We start from the raw sequence: 21,481 nt of genomic DNA, 5'->3' as shown, positions 1-21,481 counted from the left end.
AAACAATTCAGCTAAGCTGATCATTTTTCTCCATAGCTGGGACCTAGTTCTGATGTTCTGCTCAATTACAAGGATTCTAAGAATCCTTCATTTTATTTTATTTTATTTTATTTTATTTTATTTTATTTTATTTTATATTTTATTTTATTTTTAAGGCAATGGGGTTAAGTGGCTTGCCCAAGGCCACACGGCTAGGTAATTATTATTAAGTGTCTGAGGTCGCATTTGAACCCAGGTACTCCTGACTCCAAGGCTGGTGCTCTATTCACTGCGCCACCTAGCTGCCCTCATTTTATTTTTCTTAGAGGAAGATTACAAGTCATTTTTTTTGTCACCTTTCATATAAGTACAACTCGGGAGGATACTGAGCATCTTGTAAAATTTGGGATAGCAAGAGAGGACTTCATCATATTCCACAGGACAGATTTTAGATCAGAATTTGTAAAACATCAGAAGTTGTTCTATCCCTATTGCTTCCTCCCTGTATCACCACTCCCTTTCCTTTTACCTCTACTTTTCTTCATATATATTGCACATGTGTATATATAAACATAGTAGGTATATGTGTATGTCTGTATGTGTATGCATACACACATAAATATATGTACTATATGCTTACAGTTTACTTAGTGTGTTTCAATTTACATCTTCTCCTTACTTCTATTCAGTCTTCTTCCTTTCAACAACCAGTATTTTCTAAACCCTACAATGTATCCTGATCTTTTCTAGGCATTATTAAACCCACTTATAATTTGACTCCTAGGATCAAGGGCATTATATACTAAATATTGGATTATGCAAATGTATTCACAAATGTTGATCTCTCCAGCCATTATCTTATATACAGATAGAATCCCACTTTCACCTATTTGAAAGGAAATCAAAACATTTTTTATCCAAACATTTTAAAAATGATTTCTCTTTTAACACAATCCATGAAATTCATAGCAGTAAAATAGTAACCATTGGATAGACTGTGTAAAGATATTTTTCAAATAAAATTATATATTTCAATTTAGACAATAGAACATCTATGAAACCCAGTGGGACCTCACCAGAACTGTCCCATGACTGCTTGCACAGAAACCCTGACCTATAGAAGAAGGTCTAATTCCCCTGATTCATTTACACACAAATTGATGTACAAAATGTTTTGGCTATGACTAAAGTAATCAAACATGTTTCCTTAAAAATATTTCTCTTTGGAAACTACCTTCAAAAACAATTCATGAGATAAAGAACCTCAATATCTATACCTCATTTTTCACACACAAACACACATAAGCACATATACACACTCAGGCACATACACAGAGACACTCCATAGGTATTTTCCAATCCATTGAGTCAAGTTAGAATGAATTTTGGCTATTTCTAAAAATTATTTCCTCCCTCAAAATATAAAGATTTGCCATTATTGAGGGAATGAGAAAGAATGTCATAGTCCCTGAATGAAATTCTCAAATAGGAATTCCAAAAATGTTTTCAGCAAAGGCAAAATTTTTGGAATAATATCATGATTTCCTAAGTTTGAAAAAGACAGTATTTATTTAGATGCTTAAATTCTGGTTTATTCACTAGAAAATTCAGACCCATTATTTTACAGTTATTCTTTAAATATAGGATGAATCTCACTGGGTACCAATATAAACCTTATTACATAGAACAGATATGCTCATATCCTAGCACATTAAAAATATTTTGCTGTTGTTGATATAGTGTATGTGATTTTGTGGAAGCTATGTTGTTATACTCCTTTCTAGAGTTTGGATAATCATGGAACAGGATTAAGGTCAGTCCCAATTGATCTAGATCAGGCTTTATTTACCTATTTTGCATCATAGACCCTTTTAGAAGTCTAGTGAAGCCAAAAGACCCCGTCTTACAATTGTTAAATTTTTTTTCGGGTTATGTTCAACTCTCTGTGATATCATTTGGGGTTTTCTTAGCAAAAATACAAATGGTTTGCCAGTTCCTTCTCCAGTTCATTTTACAGATGAGAAACTGAGACAAGGGTTAAGTGACTTCCCCTGAGTCACATAACTAGTAGGTCTCTGAGGTCAAATCTGAACTCAGGTCTTCTTGTCTCTAGACCCAGAACCCTATTCACCTTTCCTCCTCTCTGCAGCCTCTTAGAATAGTGGTTGTAAATTATTAAAGGAAATATTAAGTATCAATTAGAAATTTAAAAAAACAAGATATAATTTATATATACATATATATATATATAATATGATAAATCAAGATAAAGTACATGACTTCTTTAAAATCTATCCATGGAGCCCTTGCCCGTTTGTGAACCACAAGTTAAGAATTTGTGATCTAGATATATAAAGTTACACTATACTTATTTTCCTGGGCAAATTAAATGAAAGACTATTTTTTCAATGACAAACTTTTTTAAAGTGTGAAATAATTTGATCATGATTTATCTCATGTTTTAATATTTACATGCATTGAATGCATGTTTAAATTTTTAAATGATTTATAAAGGACATTTATTTTAAATGTGCTTGTTTTAACATTAAAACATAAATGATCTGATATATTCCTCTCTCTCAAGATTTTATTTTTGAAGTAGGTAGGCAGATATAAAAGTTCTATATATACAAGATCTCAGTGGCCTCCTGAATGTGAAAGGGAGCTTATGATTAATTATTTAAGACTAAGTCTAGCAGAGTGAAGTGGCAAATGACACAAAAAACTCTTGCCTAAAATAAACTAGATAATTGAGGGAAAAGGAGTTATTTTAGTGAATTATATGTACAGCAGTGCCAATTCTTCAGATTGATTCATTAGTCAAGATATGAATCATAATCAAGAATATTCAAAAATATAATTCATGATTTCCAAAAGCATGAAGGGGAAATAAGAAATCCTAGAAGAATCCTAGAAGTAAAGTCACTTGTTTTTATGCTTTCCTATTTTCTGATTGTCTATTTTTTTTACATTTCCCAAACTTCTGACCATTAGGCTTGCACTCCCCTTCCTTGGGTCTTTCTTTGGGTCAAATATTTTCCCCTTATCCTTATCTTCTTGTAGAATCTTCTTTTGTTTTTGACAGCCACTATCTCAGCCATTCACCAGTTCCCTTATTGGCCTAGGCATGAGTTAAGTTCTCCACCTTTCCTCCCTTTGTGGCTCCATTAACTTGACCAGCTACTTGCTAGATAGCCACACCCAGCTTCTGATAAAGGTTTGAGGTATAGTGACATCCAAGTAGAGATGGTCTCTGGGCAGCTAGAGACTGGCGCATGGGTCAAGGATTGGGGCTGGAGCTGTATATTTTGGAGTTAGAATCGCAGGCTTTAAAGTTGGTAGGAAGATTAGAAGATATCTTGGTGAATCAAGGAAGAGGGAATAGGCATATCTAAAGCTGAACTCTTGGGAGCTGGAAGAAGACTTAAAAGTCAACCTTGTTTTTAATTAAAAAAAAAAATCTCTTCTGTGGTATCCCTTTGATCATTCAGCCTTTGCTTGAATACTTCCAGTGTCAAGAAATTCAGTAACTATTAAAGAAAACTGCTCCATTGAAAGATAGCTCTATTATTGAAGTTCTTATTTATGTTGACCCAAATCTGCTTCCCTATAACTTTCATCCATTAATGGTGATTCTACTCTTAAGCAACACAGAGCAGATTTTGGCTTTGTCCATACTTTCCTCAACTGTTTTTCATGTAGCATGGTTTGTAGACTCTTTATTCTCCCCATGATCTTCTGGTCACATTGCAGTTTGTCAAAATTTTTCTTCAAACGTGGTACCTAGAACTGAAACACAGTATAAGAAATGTGATCTGACCCCCAGATGTGAGTATAGCCTACCCTGGTTTTTAGCAGCTCCCCTCAATCTGCTAAAGTTAGGAGCAGAATAGCAGTAGGACAACTGTGAAGCAAATAGAAGTCAAAACTTGGGTTTTTGAATTGAAAATCCAAATCAATCTATATGATAAACTGACTTACACATTGTCTATATAGTTGTTAAATGGACAGGGATTTATGAAGGCATCTGTTACACAACATTTTTCACTAAATTAGAATTGTTATGTCCATTCTAACAAAGCAATGTTTGTTCTTTGCTGGTTAATGGCCCAAGTCACAGCTTCATCTCATATATATGGACATTTTAATGAAGATTGTTTCAGTGGGCTGCTGACTCAGATTCATGGATGAAAATAAAATCTGCCCCATTCTCCCCATTGGGCTGGGGAACATGTAATTCATGAGTAGAGAAGGACGTTTTCCTTCCCTCAAGCTCCTTCCTACCATCTACTCCCATACTGAGTTCATTTGGCTGCTAAGATATCCTTGTAAACACTCCCAAAAAAGTAGGCACAGGAATATTAAAATAAGAGATGTCAGAGAACATTACTCTTCCCCAGGGGAAGATTCCAGGCTTATGCAAGGTACGTTGTAAATCCTCCTAACTCTTGTATATAAGAGCAATGGAGAGGGTAGCAGAAATATCATTTACTCCTACAGAAAACAGAACAAAAACAAATTCTACCTTCACTCTTATACAGTCAACATTTAAGTGTTTACTATGGGCATAAGGGCATAATATTCAGGGCCAGCTAGGTGACAGTGGATAGAGCACTGACCCTGGAGTCAGGAAGACCTAAATTCAAGTCCAGCCTCCGATACTTGTTAGTAGCTGTGTGATTGATTGTGGGCAAGTTACTTAATCTCATTGCTCCACAAAAAAAAAAAGAACAAAAAAGAAGTTAGCCCCTGTTCTTGAGGAGTTCAGAGTCTATACAAACTCATGGAAACCTGCCTTTGCAGGTTTGCATAAGAACAGGTTTCTGCTTGGTGAGTTAGAGAAGGAAGTTCTTTTGTATAGTCAGAGGAAAGTACCAAAACATTTTACAAGTAGCAATGTTAGATGAACATTTTTTGATGTCATTATATTTGAGCCAGTTCTAAATTCATGTATTGTAATAATATGTGTTATAACAGGCTCTTGTTCTGTCAACCAACATGCATATATTAAGTACCCTCTATGTGACTTGTGGTGGCTATGTGGTTCAGTGGATAAAGAGTGCTGTACTAAAGTCAAGAAGACTCGAGTTCAAATTTGATTTTAGACACTTACAAAATGTATAATCCTAAACAACTCATTTAACCCTGTTTGCCTCGGTTTGCTAACCTGTAAAATGAGCTGGAGAAGAAAATGGCAAACACTCCAGTATCTTTGCCAAGAAAATTCTAAATGGTGTTATGAAAAGTTGGACACAATTGAAAATGTTTGAGCAACAAATGTCAATATGTGGCAAGCATATTTCTAGGTGCTGGGGATACAAAGTTAAAAATGAAACAGTCCCTGTTTCAAGGCACTTACTATATTCTATGAGAGATGGGCATGTTTGAGTACTTACCAAATATAGGAAAATAAATATAAGGTAGTTTCAGGGTGGGGGCATCACAGCGAAGGGAATCAGGAAAAGGTCTCATGGTGCTTGTGTTAAACTTTATGGATTCTAAGAAGCAGATAGAAGGCCCAGAGATGGAATATGGAGTGTTTATTGTGAGATACAGCAAGAAATAGTTTCATTGAAACACAGAGCACATGTGCCTAGAAAGATGGGTTGGAGTTAGGTTTTGAAGAACTTTAGGATGTTTTGGAAAAAAAAACAACTAAAATGGTCTAGAACTTTATTCCATTTATATAAATTGATATGTGGTACTATTTATATCCACAGAGGATAGTATATAGAATTGTTTTTAGAAAATGTACAAAAATGCCAGACATGATGCATGATTGTAGTCTCTGCTGCTGAAGAGGCTAAGGATGATGGTTCACTTGAACTCAAGACTTCTGAGATACAGTAAGGCTAAAGTTGATTGGATATACTAAGTCCAGCACCTGGGAACCCCAGGGGCCACATTTTCTAAGGAGGGACAATCTTATCAAGGTAAGAAAAGTCAAACTGGTTAAAACTGCTATGATACCTTTTATTCAAATTGGATCTTTGATTAGCTGCTACACTTCCAGCTTGGGCAAAATAGGGACAACTACTATTTTTTTGGATAGTGTACAATATCACATGCTATAGATATAAAACTTTTAAGTATTCATTGATTCCAAATGTAGAGTTTAAGGACTATCCTGCTTGTTACTGCCTTATCCAGTGGACTTCATTCATATAGTCTCCCAAAACTTGAATGAAATGTTTGGGTTTTTACCATGTAAATATTTAGACCAAATTCTACTCACAAACATCCAATTTGTCAGTCTCCTTAAGATCTTATTGGTCAAAAGTAGCACACATAATGGGAGTTATTTACTCTGGTAACATGGAATATCTGATTTGAAATTATCAACATATTGCTGGGAAATTTTGTACAAAAGCAGAACTGAGAACAGTTTCCATGCTAATCTTTTTTTCCTCCTCCATCTTGACCACTGGAGAATGTGTCAACATCAGTCAGATCAAAGGTCCCCAGCTACAGAAAGGAGCTAGAGATAGTTATAATGGCTCACTTTAATGACTTAGTCACTGGTAACCAGTCTTGCTATTTTCTGAATCCATGAGGTGAGCTCTTAACTAAGTTGGTCCTCAGAGAACAGACATTGAACTTGTACTGCCTCTCTAGCTTGGGTAGGACCTGATAGAGCCATCCTCAGAGGTTTGGCCATGGATGAAGAATACTTTCAGCGACATCAACTTACAGAAAACTGTCTGCAAAGGTATAGATCTTTGCTAGGGGAAGCAAATCTTGATCACCTGAAAAACTGAAATGTTAAATTTGAGGTGAAAAGTCATTAGTGAGGGAACTCACCCCCCCCCCCAAATCCCTTAAATTTTTCCCCCACAACTTTGGAGCTAAAACAGGGACCGTTGTTTATGTTGCCACAGGATACAAGGGATTTTCTGTACCTTATAAACTATCTTTCCCCTCCTACCCATCCTTGTACATCAGCAAGCCAGGTCTTGGCTCTTTCAAACTTATGTAATCATTTTGCCTTGCTTCCCTAAATTCCATTGTCCCCACCAGAGTAGAGCACAGTTTCATTCACTCCATCATTTACCTGGCTTTCTGATAACAGTATATCAACTTTTTATAGATTTAAAGGGGAAATGACTCTGGAACATTTTTAGGAATTATACAAAAATAGGAGAAGGGTCCAGTGATAAATGAAACAGCTAACTGCTCACAAAAGTTTTAAAGTTTTATCTCAGTCCTCTATTGACTAATACATTTGCAACTCTCCCTAGAACCCTTCTGCCTAAAAGCTTCCTTAGGTCACAGGATTTGAAAGCTCTAGTCCACTTCATGAATTACTTATGAGAGAATTTAGTCCCAAGGATATTAAATCACTTTTACTAAGGTCACACAGATAGTAGCAGAGCTGAGTTTCGAATCCAGCTCTTTATATTCCAAACCCCAAACTCTTTCCACTAGATTGGGAAGGAAGAAGATCCAGGTTGAAAAAGGGAATTAGGGACAATATTAGAATTATACCAAAAAAGTTGAGAGGGGCAAATTCAGTACTGTGCTAAGAATTCCTGGAAAAGAGCAGACCCCAAATGACAAGAAAGCTCTACTTTGGCTGCTAGTTATATAACCCATTTCAATTTATCCTCCTCCCTTCCAGTGAGTAGGGAATGGCCCTCTCTAGCTGTAAAATAGAAACAGATGGAAACAAAGCCTCTTTTCAGACACTGAAAGGGATAGTGTATTTGTTAGAGAATACAAATGATAAAAATCTCTGCTTTGTGATAAAGAATAGGAAAACACTAAAAGAGGAAACAGATTTTGTTCATTGTTACATTGATTATAGGGGGTAATTATATTGGCACTGCTTCCCTGTAGTATTTGTAGTAGTAATGACAACTTTATGAACCATGTTATATTTATAGGATCTTCTGTGTTGGAATGGTTCTTATAGGTGATGACCATCTATTCTAACTTGATATATTAATGCTCTTTACAACAAAATGGATGAAAAGTCAGTCAGTTAACATCAACTTAAACATCTCCAATAAAGGGAAACACTACCTCATTAGGTCACCTATGCCATTTTGGGAGAGTTGTAGTGATTTGGAAATTCTTCTTTAGACTGAGACATTTTTTTGTTCTCTTTATTCCCCATTGCTCCTAATTTTCCCTTCTGTGATCATATACTGAAAATTTCCTCCCTCTTACAGGATGGTTCTTCAGGTATTTGCGAACAATGATCAGTTCTAATCCTTCACCACCTAGGATTGGCTAAAGTCCTGTCTAATTAAGTCTTTTCTTTGGTAGTAAAATAGTCCCATGCCTTTCTTCTTATAACATGGCTATGGTCATCCCAGTTGCCCTTCTCTGTATATTCTCCAATTTGTCAATGTCATGCTTTAAATGACTCTTGGGCTCTATGGTAACTCAAGGCTGGTTGATAAAATTTGGCTGACTTTCATAGTCTTTAGTCATTTTACTGTACCAGATATGGCACACAGGAGTCTGCTGTTAGACAGATACTTTTTTTCTCAGCTGTCTGATTCTGTCATCTTGTATCACTTTATCTTTAAAATACTGGCTAAGGATACTGAAAACCTGTCATATATTTGCCCATCCCCTGCAAAGTTCCAGTAGGAAATGAGCATACCTTATTTGTTCCCCAAGTTGTCTTTCCCCTAAGCTTGCCCTCTCCTTCCCCCTATGCTGGAGCTTTGCTTTTTGTCTGGCTCCAATTGAAGCAGCTCATCTCTTCTTGCCCTTCTCCCAGCTCTGCCCAGTCTCTGGAAGCAGTCACATCTTTCAGTAGGTTGAGTCCTTGACAAATTATTGACATTTGCCTTGAAGCATGGCCAAGACTGACTCCCCTAAATCTGACCCCCTCACTTACAAAGACTGCTTCTCCCAGATGCTCTTGTTCCCCTGTCCTGAATCTATATTCCCAAGCAGACCCACCATGTTGGCTAAACTAAGGTGACAGATAAAACAAAGAGCTGGTAGACATTGGACCCTTTCCCTAGTCTTCAGTTAGCAATTTTTTTAGGGTCTACTATCATCTTCATAAAGCCACTTTCCACCCCCACATTCCCAGGGATTTCTAAAGTCACCAGTAAGAATTTATAGTTAATTGAAATAACAGCATAGCTCTACCCCATGACCCATTAGAAATACTTCATTGCTCTGTTGTAGTTCTTTTGTGTTTATTTCTTTTTCAAATAATGATAGAACCTTTGGGCTTAAAAGTATAGGAAAAAATAGATGGGGGCCAGATGACAGGGAGAGAGGTTGAAGGATTAATCAAAATACTTTAAGGAAAGGACATAAGCATCACAGAATCTTAGAGCTGGAGGGACATTGAGAGCTCATCTGGCACAATACTTAATTTTACAGCAAAGGAAAATGAAGCTCATAGTGTATAATGACTTGCCCATTGGTAGCATTACTAGCAGAATTCCAGGTCAAGTCCTTCGCTCATTCTTTAATCCACAATGCTTCTGAGAGTGAAGCCCAATGTAAGGGTGCAAACTCCCAAACCTGAACCTGAGCCTCCACTGGCTGAGCTAGTCATTTTGATATAAAGATTGAGAGAGAGAGAATCAGGCCCATTGTTCACTTAAATCACAACTCTATTTCTGGCAACTTCATCCAGAGACATTTTAGGGAAGATCTTAATTATCTTCCTTGATAGTAACCTCAAAGATTAGGAACATTCGCTGAACATTCTAGTTCCTATTTTTGAAACCATTATGTTCTCTATTAGTTTAAGTCTTTTTGAAGGTACATTTTCAACCTGTACTACCTTTGGGGGTATAAGTTTCAAAAACTTATTGTCTAAGTTCTTATTTCACAATGTTGTTACATGGAAAGTGCTCTATAAAACTTAAAGCTACATAGAAATAGGAGTTACTATTTTTTAAAGGAACTGTGATTTAATTGCTAAGGAACTTCTAATAAGACTCCCTCTCCCCATAGAGAGTCACACCTGCTCAGCAATTTATAGTCAGTCATAAGGAGTTGCCCAGGAACTGAAAATTTAAATGACTCACCCCCGAGAAGTGGGACCTGATCTAGAGCTTCCTGACTTGGAGGTTTGCTCTTCATCCATATGTCAGTAGCTTCTTCCAGATTAATATTATCACTATGTAAAAATATCTCCTTTTTTGTCTTCAAGTTTCCACTTCAGAATGTGTAAAATAATCTTTGAAGAGCTCACCACTATGTTGTGGTTGACAGTGTATTACATTTCATAAGTGACTTTTAAAACATTTCCTGCTGATGGTGAATGTGGATGTCAGTTTGTCAGAATGCCAGTGGTATTTGCATTGTTTAAGAAGAAAAATGGCTTATATTTTGTTTTGGTTTGTTTTGCTTTATCCTGCATTTTGTATTTTACTTCCCTCTCAAAAAAATGTTAAATTGTTACTTATTTAACTGGTACAGATGGCTTGGCTGTTTATCTTCTCACCTTACCACTTAACATGCCACCTTAGTGGTTCATTCCTGGCCAACTGGTCAGGAACCCCACTGACTGGTCAGATGTTGCTCTGGTTGTCAGAAATCCCAAGCAGAGGAATTTCTGGAATAATTTTCTTCTCAAAGCTAGTGGTTTTGCTTAATGAGTAGTCTTGCCTGCCTCAAATGTAACTTGAACTGTAACTTTTGAACAAAAGGTTAAATAGCTCTGTGTAGTAACGGCTGGTGTGCGTGTGTGTGTGTGTGTGTGTGTGTGTGTGTGTGTGTGTGTGAGAGAGAGAGAGAGAGAGAGAGAGAGAGAGAGAGAGAGAGAGAGAGAGAGAGAGAAACACATAGAGAGACACAGAGGTACAGAGAGGGAGAGAGAAATTGAAAGGGGCAGAAAGAGGGAGGGAAGAAGGGAGGAAGAAGAGAGAGAGAGAGAAAGGAAATGTGCATGAGACAAAAATATAGGAACAGACAAACACAGAGAGAGAGAAAGAAAGAGGGAGGAAAGGATGGATGGAAAGAGAGAAAAAGAAAGGAAGTATGTATAAGAAACAAAAATACAGACACAAAGATAGAGATTGTGTGTGTGTGTGTGTGTGTGTGTGTGTGTGTGTGATATGTGTACAAGACGGGAGGGCGATACATTAGCACATATGCTACAAGTTTTTTATAGCCAGACAATTTGGGGTTGCTAAAATGCTTCAGAAATTACCCAGAGGAATACATCAGAGGCAGCCAGCAGGTGTTTTCCATTCTGAGCTTCCACCAGCATAGGGATTAGAGGCAGAAAACCTGGTGATTATTGCCATTTTCACAGTTTCAAATTTTAACCCATATTTCTTCTCTGCAGGTTGTTCACATCAAATTCCTTTGATGTAATCAGTGATGACGCTTTCATTGGCCTCCCTCACCTCGAGTACCTGTAAGTGAGCCTCTTGGGTTTCTCATCACAATTCAGTACACGAACTTCCCAGCTGCTGTCGTTGTTTGACTAAAAAGTTATAACCTGTTGCAGATTCATAGAAAACAACAACATCAAGTCAATCTCAAGACATAGTTTTCGGGGCCTAAAGTCTTTAATCCACCTGTAAGTACAGAGGTTGCGTGTTCCTTCTTCTTCTTGCTGATTGATATTCAGTCAACTGATTATTTGTACAGGGATCACCAAGGACGTCATGGGTTATTTTAAAATCTGTACTGTTTCCTGTCCTCACTTGCATTTAACATATCGCTAAAGGTGTGTGTTCGAGTGATTAAAAATTAATTTGGATATTATCTAAGGAATGTGATCTGGAAAACAATCTCTTACAAAGAAATCATGAAAAAAACTAATTCTGGATTGCCAAAAATCACAGGTCACCTCTCTCATCATGAATAAATGATTATTTAAATCTTTGATTTTGCTAATATTCTCCTATATGTGCAATATAAACTTGGTATTAACTCATATAAAAATGTAGCTTCAGTACATGTCATATGATAAGTAAATAAGGGATTGAAAAGTCCGAAATAAATTCACCCTCATGGTTGTTTTTTCTAAATGATGCCAAGTTATTTGTTCCAAGTGGAATTTGTAATCGAATTTGTCATGCCTCACAGATACTTCCTTGGTAAGTGAATTACTTATTGAGTCTCATAAGCCCTAAATTACATTCTGGAATAAGGTGATTGGGTTTTAGAGCAGAGACAAGGATTCTTATTTTACAAACACCAATGAAAGCAACCATCCTTATGCTACTTTAAAGTTGCAAAATGCTTTCTGTACATTGTTTCCCTTTGATCATCACAATCACCATATAAGGCGAGTAATCTGGATGTTATCCCCATTTTAGAGATGAGAAAATGGATGCTTAGATTAAATGATTTGCTTGTGGTCAGGTCACATAATCGAAAGGTGTCAGATTAGGATTCAGACCCAAATCTTGACTCAAGTCTATTGTTTTATATTCCTCACCTGATTTCCTCTTCAGGAAGAACCTACATCCCCAAGCAGAAAAATGACTTAGAATGCACTAAAAGTTGATATTTCAAGATAAATTCAGAAATGGTATCTAAAAGTAAAAAATAGAAACAAGGTCATCATTTGTGAATTCTTCACTAATGCAAACTATATATACTTTTCAAAAGTAGGTACTCTTTCCTGGAGCAGAGCATAGAGTGCTGGGCCAGTAGTCTAGACTAGAGTTTCGACTCAGCTTCAGTCACTTACTAGCTATGTGTCCCTAGACAAGTCATTTAACCTCTGTCTGCTTCCATGAAATGAGGAAAATAATAACAGCACCTACGTCCCAGAGTTGCTGTGAGGATCAAATGAGACAATATTTATAAAGTGCTTTAGAACATAATAAATGCATGTTTGCTTCCTTTTGTCTTTTTATATAATAAATAAAGGTAACCGATTGGTACTTTAAAGTTCTGGACCTAGAGTCAGAAAGACCTGTCCAGATCCAGCCTCAGTCACTTTCCAGCTGTATGGCCTCAGACAAGTCACTTAACCACTCTCTGCCTCAGTTTCTTCATCTGTAAAATGGAGGAAATAAATGTGCTTTTCTCCTGGGATTGTTGTGAGGATCAAATGAGATAATATTTGTAATACCTTAAAGTGGCTTTATTTTTATCTCTAACATCTAGATAGAACCTTGCACCCAGCAGGTACTGAATAAATGCCTCTGATTGAATCGAATGGGACCCTAGATAAAATTACAAGGCACAAGTGGTTTTTATACCTCAGCAGTTGGTCTGAGAGGAGGCAATCACACTAGAAGTCATTAGATATTTTTTTCTCTCTCTTTTCCCCTACTCTGATTAAATACAAACAGTTGCACTCTGAAGATGCCAAGTATTCACTGCCATTCTAAAAATGTCTGAGTAACAATGGAAGCCAGAGAATCCTCATACTGCTCTGTTGTATCTCCCGCCTTCCCTCACTATGGTAGTGGGGATGGAGGAATGGGGGGGGGCAGGAAGGGGAAAGCTTCCAGCTGGGACCTGAACATCCCCAAATCAATGGAGCAGTGCCCCAAATACTAAAGGACTACAGCCCTGAATGGGGGAAGTCTTATGACCTCAGTTGGGAACACATTCCCTTCAATTCAATCTATTTCAACAAGTATTTAGCAAGAGCCAACTATGTACTCAGTAGACAGGACAAAAGAAATACAAAACAGTCCATGCTCTCCAGGAGCTCATAACCTAATTAAGGAGTGACTGGTCAGCCAGGGATCTGGAATACCATGGCAGGCATGGGTTCAAGACCCACCATGAAGATTCCTATTCAGTCTGCCTACTTGGAGGACAATCTTTGGACCCAGACCTCTCTTGATAAATGAGAAGGGATTCTCTTTTAAGAGTAGTAATAGTGATTGCTTAATAATCCTCCAAATTCAGCCAGTTGTATCTGCCAGCATTCTACATGGGCCACCCGATCAAAATGAGTGATAAATTTGGGTCATGGCAAAGGCTATCCATCTTATGGTGATATAGGGTTGAGTAACCCATAAGGTGAGGCTAACCTCACCCTTCAATTTTTCCCATTTTTTTTCTACAAGAGAAAAATAATTCCATTGTGGAACTCCTATCATATGCAGGCATGTGTCCTAGAGACTCAGTTAAGACAACATGATGCCTTGCCTTTGAAGAAATTACAGTCTATGGTTCATAGAATGAGCAAACATAAGAGTAGGAAGGGACTCAAAAGATAACCTAATTCAGTTATTATTTGAATCAAGAATTTCCTCTTAAAAATCCCAGGAAGGGAATTAGACAATTCCCACTTGAAAGCCACCAGTGATTCCCTGACTTTTGAGGTAGTCCCTTCTGTTTTAGTTTAGCTCAAACTTTGAGGAAGTTGTCCCGCTATTGAATTGAAATCTGCCTCCCTATAAGTTCCACTTGTTTTCTTTATTCTATTCTCTGAAACTTGTCCTGAGAATATTTTAAAATTATAATCATCCCTTCTCCCCAACCCCTTTTGCCACATACCTAATCTTCTCTTTCTCCAAGTTAAACAGTAATAAGTCTTCCAACTGAATCACATGCAGTACCTTCTTCCAGGCTCAGACTCTTTTTTGGGTGAACTCTAGCTTGTCTATCACCAAAAATGTGGAGTCCAAAATAGGACTTGGTACTCATGATGTGCTAGGGGAGAAGATAGAAGCAGAACTATATAATTTCCCTCATTATAACAGCATAATGGACAAGGTGGAGAAATATTTTCCCCAAATCACTAGAATCCCTTAAGGGACCTCTTGGAAGGGGAAAAATCATCATGAAAAGACAATCTCAGAGGGGGAGGCAGTTACAGAACCATGGCCTGTTTTGGATAGAAGGAACCTCAGAGATAGTCTGATTCATAATGAGGAAACTCAAACCTTCAGAAAAGTCACTAGAGCTGGCACTAGAACCCAAGACTCCTGCCTTCCATGCTAAGGAAGGATTTCCCTCACCGTGTGTCCACATGTTCACTCCTTTGCCATGGTGTTGAAAGAAGTTGTAGTTCAACTATAAGTAGGAACCTCATTTCTTTTTTAGGACCATCTCAGGATGTATCTCTTTCTGCCATTGCCCTACTATTCCCCTACCCCCATACTAGCTGCCTTCCTGAGTCACTCCCCAGCCCCACAGCCAGGACACAGAACAGTTGTTCTGATTTGCTGCACTCTCTGAGACAGGACTAGTTACAATTAGCTTTTCTGGGAGAAGACCAAATCCTGATAGGGTATACTCACCCACAAGTGATCCTGCCTTCTGGACTTCAATATTGGTACAGCTTCCTGACTGGAGACTGGGATCCACAGATCTGTGGCCACAGGAAACCTGGAACTCGACTTGTATCTTTGGAAGCTTTAATGAGGGCAGCCAATGGAAGGGCTGCTTTATGACATAAGTAGCAGGATTGTGATTGGGAAACCAATGCCCTGCCATGGTCACTGAAATGCAGATGAAAAGGACTTTCCAACTATCTCATGGCTGTAGACTGAAGTAGGGTGAAGACTTTAGTTTCTCCTCATTATCACATTTGTTAGCCAAATGCCTTTAGGAAGCTATTTCCTCACTCTGGGTCTCAGTTTTCTTGTATATAAAATGAGTAGGGATTACCCTAGAGGATCTCTAAAGTCTCTTCCAGGTCTGTAACTCTCTGATAGCTTAAAGACAGAGATATAACTTTGAGGAGTAAGACATATGGCAGATAAGTTTAATTTCTTTCTTTCTTTGGGGCATGGGGTTAAGTGATTTGCCTAGGTGACGCAGCAAGTAAGTGTCTGAGGTTGGATTTGAACCCTGGCCCTCTTGATTCCAGGGCAAAACTCTCTCTACTGCATCAGTTTCAGTAGGAAATGAGAATGTCAATAAATATTTGTTAAGAATTTGTGGTATACTAAGAACTATGCTAAGAATGAGGTAAGATCAAATAGGATTTCCTAAAAGGTTAAATAAAGCATGATCCTCGTTCCCAATTAATTTCCAAGTCTTATAGAGGAACAAAGTAAGATGGAAAGAAGGTTGCATTTGGAGTTACTATACCTGTGTTCGAATGCCAGCTCTGCTGATCATACTATATGTGTGACCTTGGGTAAGTCATTTAAATTTTATGACTAGCAGTTACCTCAGCTAAAAGAGGTTGCCAGAAAAAGAGGGTGATATTAGTTGGTTCTAGTTTCTTCAGATATAAATTTCTAAAGATTTAGGAGAATTCAAATGCAAACAAGTAAAATATAAAATGATTTAGGAGAAATATATTGAACACGAGGCACTAAGGTGAAGGATTATTATTAACTAGTAAGGGCATTTGAGCTGAGCATTAAAGGATGAGGAGAATTTCAAGGGAATAATGAACATGGATAGGGTCTTTCAGATATAAGGGTCAACATAAATGAAGATGTGGAGATAGAACAGCATAGAATGTCTGGAGGGGACAGTGGACAGTAGATGAAACATAATACACTTTGAGTGTAGTAGTAGTGAAAAATAAGGCTGGGCAGAGCTCCGGGACAAAGAATTGGTTTGAATTTCTTTTGGCAATCTATTTAGAGCCAAATAAGAGATGAAAAGTTAGAGGTACCCTGATGAGGGAAGTGGAAGGTAGAGAGAAGAAATCAGTTCTGGAAGGACATTCCAGAATGTTGGCATTTCCAGGGAAAAGGTGTGGAATATTAAAAAAAGGTTGGAATCAAACATAAATTTGGCCAAAGTTCAGTGTTTTGCCCTGGACTCTAGGAGAGATCCTATTAGCAGCAGCTAATTCCTCATCAGTTTTATAACCAGGTATATTTTCATAGCGACATCACTAGTATCAGCCCTCAGTCTTTGAAATAGATGACAAGAGAAAGAGTGCCAGAGTTGGCCCCTGATACCATTTAGAGACAGAAGGTTATACAAACAAGGCTACTGCTATAATTCATGGCTTCTTCTGCCCTTCTCAGTCCCAGCACTAGTAAGCTGATACTAAATTTATCCTTAGTATAATGCTGCTGTTGAGGTTGACCCAGAAAATGGCATGAGGGAGGGAACTGCAAAAGCCCTGGACTTGAGCGACCATGGACTATATACAACACTTACAGGTATATATGCCTGAAGCTGTTGGGTCTCACTGACTATCAGAAGATAGTAAAAAGAAACAAAAAAGATATTAAAAGGGAACTAGATTTAGTCATTAAAAAAAATCAAACGAGATGGACATTCTAGTCTCTAATTTTTTTTGTCTCTAGCTTCTAATTTAATTCACATCATAGATCTTTGGCTTTAGACATAGTTACTAATTGGTGGGAATGACCAACCATCTCTTATTTTAAAAACTGCATGCAAAAATTATTGAAAGGTTAGTATCATCTGTTTATTGGACCCTCTCTCCCCCAGTTAGACTGTCTGGGAATAGAAAAGGCACCAAGGAATCATCACCCTCAAACATCAGCATAATCCAGTTCCTCATTGATTTGCATTTTCCTTTTTTGATTCTTTGCTCATATTGGCTTTCTCAGAGAGATTTTAGTTGGCTTTTTGTTCCTGGCTTTGTTCTTATGTTTTGGGGCTGGCTAATAAATCTATGAGCTGGTTCTGCTTGCCTGAATTTATTTAGCTCTGAATGTGAGGGGATTATTAATTTGCCTCTCCATACCAGTAATCTGCCTTCATGAGAATTTATTGAAAATTAGATGAGATTTTTATTCTCCAATAATTTCTCCTTTTGGCCAACCTTTGAAAATCCTACTTGCTGAAAAGTATTTTGAATTCTCTTGGCATTTTGGAGTCCAAATACCCTTCCTGGCATTCTACTTCAAGCCTTCACAGTGATTAGGAAAAGACCTTGGAAATGAATCCAAATACATAGAGTAACTCATCTGAGGACATATGATTTACAAGGGGAACAGTAAAGACTGAAACTCAGAAATTCTGGGATTTTTAGCTCCGGGTTTAGTGTTCCTTCATTATACTTCTGATCACGTATTTCAAGGTAAAAAGCAACTTGTTTCAGGAGTTGATTTATTTTGTTTCTTTATAAATTTCAGTTTCAACTTTGTTGGCAGAGGATTGATGGTTTCTTTGACTGGGGCACTCCCTCTGCCAATGCAGGTTAGTCCCTTCTTTGCAATCGATAGTACTAGTTTCTTGGAGGGCTGAGAAGATTAAAGGACAGTCAGCCTATGGTAGAACTTGAAGTCTGTGTTTCCTGACCGACTCCCTATTTACTAGTCTATTCTGACTATCCACCTATTCACTTTAGAACTATTCTTCCAACCCCAATGAAAGCAGAAAATATACTGTTGCCCAATGAGAAGGAAGACTTTGATTAAGTTGACTCAAGGCTTGACTTGCACAGCGAATTGGGGTAGGAGGAAATGGAAGATTCCAAAGCTAAGAAACTCAAGGTAATGACCAGTAGGTGCTTAGACAAAGACTATAAAAGGCTAGAGAATCAGCTAATTCCAGGCACAGGGACTGAATTTGGAATTCACAGCCTCATTAGAAAGCCTTCCCGAGGAATCTGAAATTTCTTCCCCAAAGTAGAATGAGTTGAATTAATTTAATTTTTGTTTTTGTATCTCCAGGGCCTAAAGGGTATTGAATTAATGCTTCTTGAATTATCTTAAAAAGGTGACAAGCTAATCTTTACTTCAATCTTCTAAACATTCCCTTAGAGACCAATTTAAAATTTGCTTATAGCTGTAGTAATAGCATCATTCCAAGCATCCTACAATACTCTTCCAATGTCCATGAGTTATTAGTAATATTTCCTAAGCTATCACATCAGGTAGACTGTGATCCAATTCTCTGGGGAGGAGCATATATTTATATGTAACATTTGGGAAGAATTTTTATCTCCTTTCAAGTATCTTCTAAGTCTTTGCCACATATTTAGCACTTTTCTGAAGGTTAGAGGATACACAAGCATGCTTATCTCACAATCAACCCCTTAATAGCTTAATTGTTATAAATTGCTTTAAGGATTCCAAAATGTTTTGCAGACATTATCTCTCCTTTGAGTCACATAATACCCTTAGGAAAGGGGAAGGAGGCTAGACAATGTGAGGATTATTATTTCCATTTTATTGCTCGGAAAACCGAGGCTCACAGAAGAAAGATGATTTGTCCAAGGTAACATATTTATTAAGTGTCAGAGTAGGAATGAAAACATAGCTCTAGTGACCCCCTTTGACCATGATCTTTCCATTTTACCATATTTTTCTCCCTTCTCCCACCCCAAACCTATGATTCTCTCTATGTGGGGAAATATCAAGGTGAGAAAACTCCCTTCACTGATAAAAATTGAATTTGTAACTTATGGTTTTACAGAGTTGCCTGAGGGGCATTGAAAGATTAAGGAACTTATCCATACTCTTATTTTTAGTGTAAGTCAGAGGCAGGACAAAAACACAGGTTTTCCTGACTCCAAGTTCAGTCTTCTAACTGAGATACTGAGATGTGGTGTGAACCTAAATGTAGGTAAAAATAAATAGCTCCCTGGAAAAAACCTGCTCAGATCTTTTTTTTTTTTTGCAAGTGAGGATTTTAATAACCATTGGTACAACTACAATATCAAAATGATAACTTCAGGAGCTTATATATTTTTAAAATATTTTGGAACTTTAAAAGATTGCTCTTTAAGAAATTCTGATTCAGTGAGATTAAAAATGAGGATGAGGCTATCTATAATGCAGAGAAGAACAGGCCGGCACATATGGCTGTAGGCGGAACTTTCTTAACAACAGAACCCAATAGCCCTGACAGTACATTTTGGGAAACTGTACCATTTGAGTTGGTCTGTTCTGTTCTGGGGGTGGGGAGAGGGCTACAGCTGGTTGCATTTTCAGATCTGGATGATGTTTTTTTCTCATGTAAACAAAGAAAATACTAAAATAGAAGGAATTACCCTGATTCCTATTTGAAAGCAAAGGCTATCTGTCTGTGGTCATTTGGCAATTCTCTGTCAACAATGAATTTAAGTCTTAAATAAAGGACTCAAATGTCCAGTCTAGAGTGGGCCCTGATTTTGTATCTTTCAATCAATAGACATTTATTAAACATTTATTTTTGCCAAGTACTAGGTGAGGAACCAGAGAAACAAACACAAAAGGGATTCAGCTCTGCCCACAGGGATCTTACATTCTAATGTAATGCATACCCTTTTGCCAAGGCAACACATGTCTTCAATGACTTTGCTTTAGGATCCATATAATATTAACAATAGTCACAGGAAAAGTGTAGTCTTGCTTTGTGAACAACTAGGTATAAGCTAAATTGGCATTCTCGTATTTAAACTAATTGACTAGTTACTTTTAATTTTATAATTGCCAATTAATTTAGACCAAAAACTTACTATAATTGTAGTCTTTTCTGGAGCTTAAGGGTCACTTTATTTTGATAGGTCACTTCATTCATTTCTCTCATTTTGTAGATGAGTAAGTAAGGCCCAGAGAGAAGGGCTTTGCCCAAGGTAACACAATAAGTGACAGAGCTAGGACAATTTTTTGTTTTTGTTTTTCCCATGATAATATTCTGTGTAATTTCCAACTGGTCATCTCCATCCTGGAAGCCAGGAACAACTTGGGCGGAGAAGAACATCTTGTTTGGCTTAGCAATTCTAGAACAGGGAAAACAAGGGAGGCTGAATCATTATTGACCTGGATGAACATTCTCTCCTCTCTCTCTCCCTCCTTCTCTCTCTTTCTCCCTCTCCCTCTCCTTCCCTCTCTCTCTCTCTCTCTCTCTCTCTCTCTCTCTCTCTCTCTCTCTCTCTCTCCATAAATACAGTTATTTTTTTTTTTAGTTCAGGACGTGGAGCAGGCTTAGAAACTGGTCTGACATGTACATTGACTGTACAGGAATAGATTGTTTTACTTCTAAGGGTTAAAAGAAGAGATGTAGAGAGATTATTTTATTTAACAACTGATCTGTAATTTGCAGAGCAAGAGGAGGCAAGGAAGGAGGCAATACATGGTACAATAAGAAGAGATGAAATTAGACTTATAGCACCTGAGTTCAAGTCCCAGCTCTTCTACTTACTACCTACATGACCTTGAACAAATAATTTGACCTTCTTGGCCTCAGTTTCTTCATTTGTAAAATTAAAGGACTGAACTAAATGCTTTCTAAGATCCCTTCCTTAATATCCATAATATCTTTGAGAAGATCAACAAAATATCAATATAAGTTAGATTTACTTTGGAGGCCATATGGTATTAATTGCACTATCCTAAAAGTCAGCCCATTTCTGCTACTAGGTCATTCTATGACTCTGGATAAATTATCTCACTTCTCTGGACCTCAGGCTCTTCTGTAAAATGAAAGAGCCAAATTAGATAATCTTTTAGGTTCCTTCCAAAACTAGATTTCTGTGATTTACCTCTCCTGGATTGCTCTCAGGTTCAGATAGTCTGTCAGTTAATTGGTATGTATTGAGCATCTGCTGTGCACCTGACCCTGAAAATGATTGGTAGTATCTCTGAAAGACTGGGCAAAATTGTGAGGTTAAACCACAATTCCAGAGGACCAATAGGGTGTTGAACAACTGATCAAAAGGAAGGTCCCTACCTACCTTCTGACAAAGAAAAGGAAGAATCAAGATGCAGAATAGGAAACTTCA

At 37.5% G+C, this 21,481-nt stretch overlaps 1 protein-coding gene and 1 long non-coding RNA gene across 3 annotated transcripts in view; one reads left to right on the top strand and one right to left on the bottom strand.

The window, feature by feature from the left end:
- Window positions 1–21,481, top strand: part of LGI1 (leucine rich glioma inactivated 1) — a 67,493-nt gene that overhangs the window by 26,314 nt on the left and 19,698 nt on the right. Inside the window, exons 3-4 of one of the 2 annotated variants that reach the window (XM_074233340.1) lie at window positions 11,252–11,323; window positions 11,417–11,488. In XM_074233340.1, coding sequence (XP_074089441.1) covers window positions 11,252–11,323; window positions 11,417–11,488 — 144 coding nt within the window. The remainder of the gene's footprint in view (window positions 1–11,251; window positions 11,324–11,416; window positions 11,489–21,481) is intronic. The other variant, XM_074233341.1, reaches the window with a different exon arrangement.
- Window positions 11,054–15,263, bottom strand: LOC141521131 (uncharacterized). Its single transcript, XR_012477851.1, has 4 exons — window positions 15,129–15,263; window positions 14,383–14,538; window positions 12,356–12,452; window positions 11,054–11,407 (listed from the first exon to the last, which is right to left on the bottom strand). It is a non-coding gene; the product is annotated as an uncharacterized LOC141521131 (long non-coding RNA).

Source organism: Macrotis lagotis, chromosome 4 (genome assembly GCF_037893015.1).
Source record: "Macrotis lagotis isolate mMagLag1 chromosome 4, bilby.v1.9.chrom.fasta, whole genome shotgun sequence".
In the NCBI taxonomy this organism is placed as follows: domain Eukaryota; kingdom Metazoa; phylum Chordata; class Mammalia; order Peramelemorphia; family Peramelidae; genus Macrotis; species Macrotis lagotis.
Note: the sequence above shows the minus strand (reverse complement) of the source record. Positions and strands in the feature narration are given on the sequence as shown.